The 2500-nt window shown below is 54.7% G+C and overlaps 1 protein-coding gene across 1 annotated transcript in view; it reads right to left on the bottom strand.

The window, feature by feature from the left end:
* The window catches only part of LOC132114167 (D(1B) dopamine receptor-like), a 6396-nt gene extending 5052 nt beyond the window's left edge, over window positions 1–1344 (bottom strand). The window contains exon 1 of the mRNA XM_059522277.1: window positions 1–1344. This exon is cut by the window's left edge and continues 211 nt beyond it. Within this exon, the coding sequence (XP_059378260.1) occupies window positions 1–1091 (1091 nt within the window). The 5' untranslated portion in view covers window positions 1092–1344.
* Window positions 1345–2500: the final 1156 nt, after the last annotated feature.

Here is a 2500-nt window from a genome sequence, read left to right as displayed (position 1 = left end):
ATGATGTTGACGTAGGCGCTCGCCACCTCTCTGTGAAAGAGCGTGTCCTGGTTGTAGGACACGAGCTCGTTGCTGATGTTCACCGTCTCCACCGGGGTCCGGCACCGGTTCCGGCAGCCCAGCAGGCTGGAGAAGCCCTTGCGGAACTCCGCGTTGAAGGCGTAGATGACGGGGTTCAGGGACGAGTTGGTCCAGCCGAACCACACGAACACGTCGAACGTGGTGTCGCTGACGCACGGCGGGCCCGCGGACGGCTCGCGGTGGCAGAACGGAACCACGCAGTTGAGCACGAAGAACGGCAGCCAGCAGCACACGAACACGCCCATGATGATGGACAGCGTCTTCAGGACTTTGGTCTCGCGGTTGATGGACGTCTTCAGGCTGCTGTGGTGTTGGCACGCGAGCCGGTTCGTCCGGCAGCTCTGCGCGTGCTCGGCGGCGCGCTCCAGAGAGGCGATCCTCCGGATCTGGATCTGCGCGATCCGGTAGATGCGCGTGTAGGTGACAATCATGATCGCCACGGGAATGTAGAAGCTGATGAGGGACGAGGAGATGGCGTACTCCCGGCTCAGGCTCGAGTCGCAGCTGTCCGCGTCGGACGCGTTGGGCTCCGCGGCAGCTTTGTGCCAGTCCAGCTGCACCGGGATGAACGAGATGAGCACCGATAGAGTCCACGCCGCGCCGATCATCACGAAGGCCACGCGCGGGGTCATCTTGCGCTCGTAGCGGAACGGGCTGCTGATGGCCCAGTAGCGGTCCACGCTGATCACGCACAGGTTCAGGATGGACGCGGTGGAGCACATGATGTCAAACGCCACCCAGATGTCACAGAACGCGCCGAACGGCCAGAAGCCGGCCACCTCCGCCACCGCCTTCCACGGCATCACGAGAACGGCCACCAGCAGGTCCGACACGGCCAGTGACACGATGAAGATGTTCGTGACTTTGGTGCGCAGGTGGCGGAAGCGCAGTACGGTGGCGCACACCAGGATGTTCCCGAACAGAGTCCAGAGGATCAAGGCGCACAGCAGGCAGCCGGTGATCGCACGCGCCAGCGTCTCCCGCGGCTCGGACACGGTTCGGTTGGGCATGCTGAGTCCCGGCGCGCTCACGGGTCGCCATCGGGTGTGCGCGCGAGCGCCGGCTGCGGTGCCGATGCGTCCCGCATGACCGAGGAGGGACTCCGACACCGAGCGGGTCCAGATGATCCGAAGAGAGGACACGGGTGTGTGTGTGTGTGTGTGTGTGTGTGCTCGACAGCTGTCCGACCTCTCTGAGTGCCCGGGAACTGTGCACGGCTATTATGAGCGAGAGAGAGATAGAGAGGGAGAGAGAGAGAGAGAGAGAGAGAGAGAGAGAGAGAGAATCTGAGAGAGAGAGGGAGAGAGAGAGACTGAGAGAGAGACTGAGAGAGAGAGACAGAGAGAGAGCGAGAGAGAGAGACAGAGAGAGAGAGAGAGAGAGAGAGACTGAGAGAGAGAGACAGAGAGAGAGAGAGAGAGAGAGAGAGAGAGACTGAGAGAGAGGGAGGCAGAGAGAGAGAGAGAGAGAGAGAGAGGGGGATACTGAGAGTATGCGCTGAATTGTTTCTATAATTACATTAGCTTTCGCATTTTTTTGTATTTCATCATTTCTTGCTTATCTGGTAATCCATTAAATATTTCTAACGCAGACGAGATGAGGTTTATAGAGTATTTTAATGTTTGCCCCGCCGATGTTAAGGCGTTCCGGTGTAAAGCACACACGGCTTCAGTGATGATGATGATCGGGGATTTCGGTCATTATGCTCACGAACCGATTTTTATTTATTTATTTATTTTGAGGTTTTGAGAGTTAAAAGAATCTTCCTCAGATTTTGATTCTCTCCGTGCACGTGCACGTGATTCCCCTCGAAGATTGATTCAATCAAACGGGTTCAAGAATCCTCAATGAAAGTAGGATGAAATGCAGCAGGAGTATGAGTGCGTCTGTAGCGCCACCAACAGACCTCAACGCACATTACAGTAAACTTCAGCTCCAGAGACACGAGCAGCGCTACACATCAGTCTGTGCTCGTGCACATCAGTCTGTGCTCGTGCTCGTGTGTGACAGAAGAGCCTCAGGTGCTGCTGAACTTCAGTCCACAGCTGCATCCCACCAGAGGGGATTGTGGGATTGCATGACACACAGGAACACCTCGAACTGTCAGAGAGACATGTGCACATCTGGCCTGATCGGGAGCCTGTATCTTCTGTGGATTTCTGTGAGATCTGATTAATGAAAACAGCTGCATTTATACATGAAGACATCCAGAAGCGTCTTCACGCTGAAACAGGAGCTGACGCTTCAATAACACACAGTCTGAATAAATGTTTTCATCACAGAGATCTGCTGAATAATCTTTGAGTCCTGTACTAAACCTGGCTCTGTATTTCACAGATATCATCGGCTCTTTGAGGAATCATACAGCTGTTGTCATTTTTTAAGTGTTAAATGCATTAATGTAAATGTTCAAATAATA

The sequence above is a fragment of the Carassius carassius genome, chromosome 33, assembly GCF_963082965.1.
Source record: "Carassius carassius chromosome 33, fCarCar2.1, whole genome shotgun sequence".
Lineage (NCBI taxonomy): Eukaryota > Metazoa > Chordata > Actinopteri > Cypriniformes > Cyprinidae > Carassius > Carassius carassius.
The sequence above is the reverse complement of the archived record's forward strand: the minus strand, read 5'-3'. Positions and strand labels throughout refer to the sequence as shown.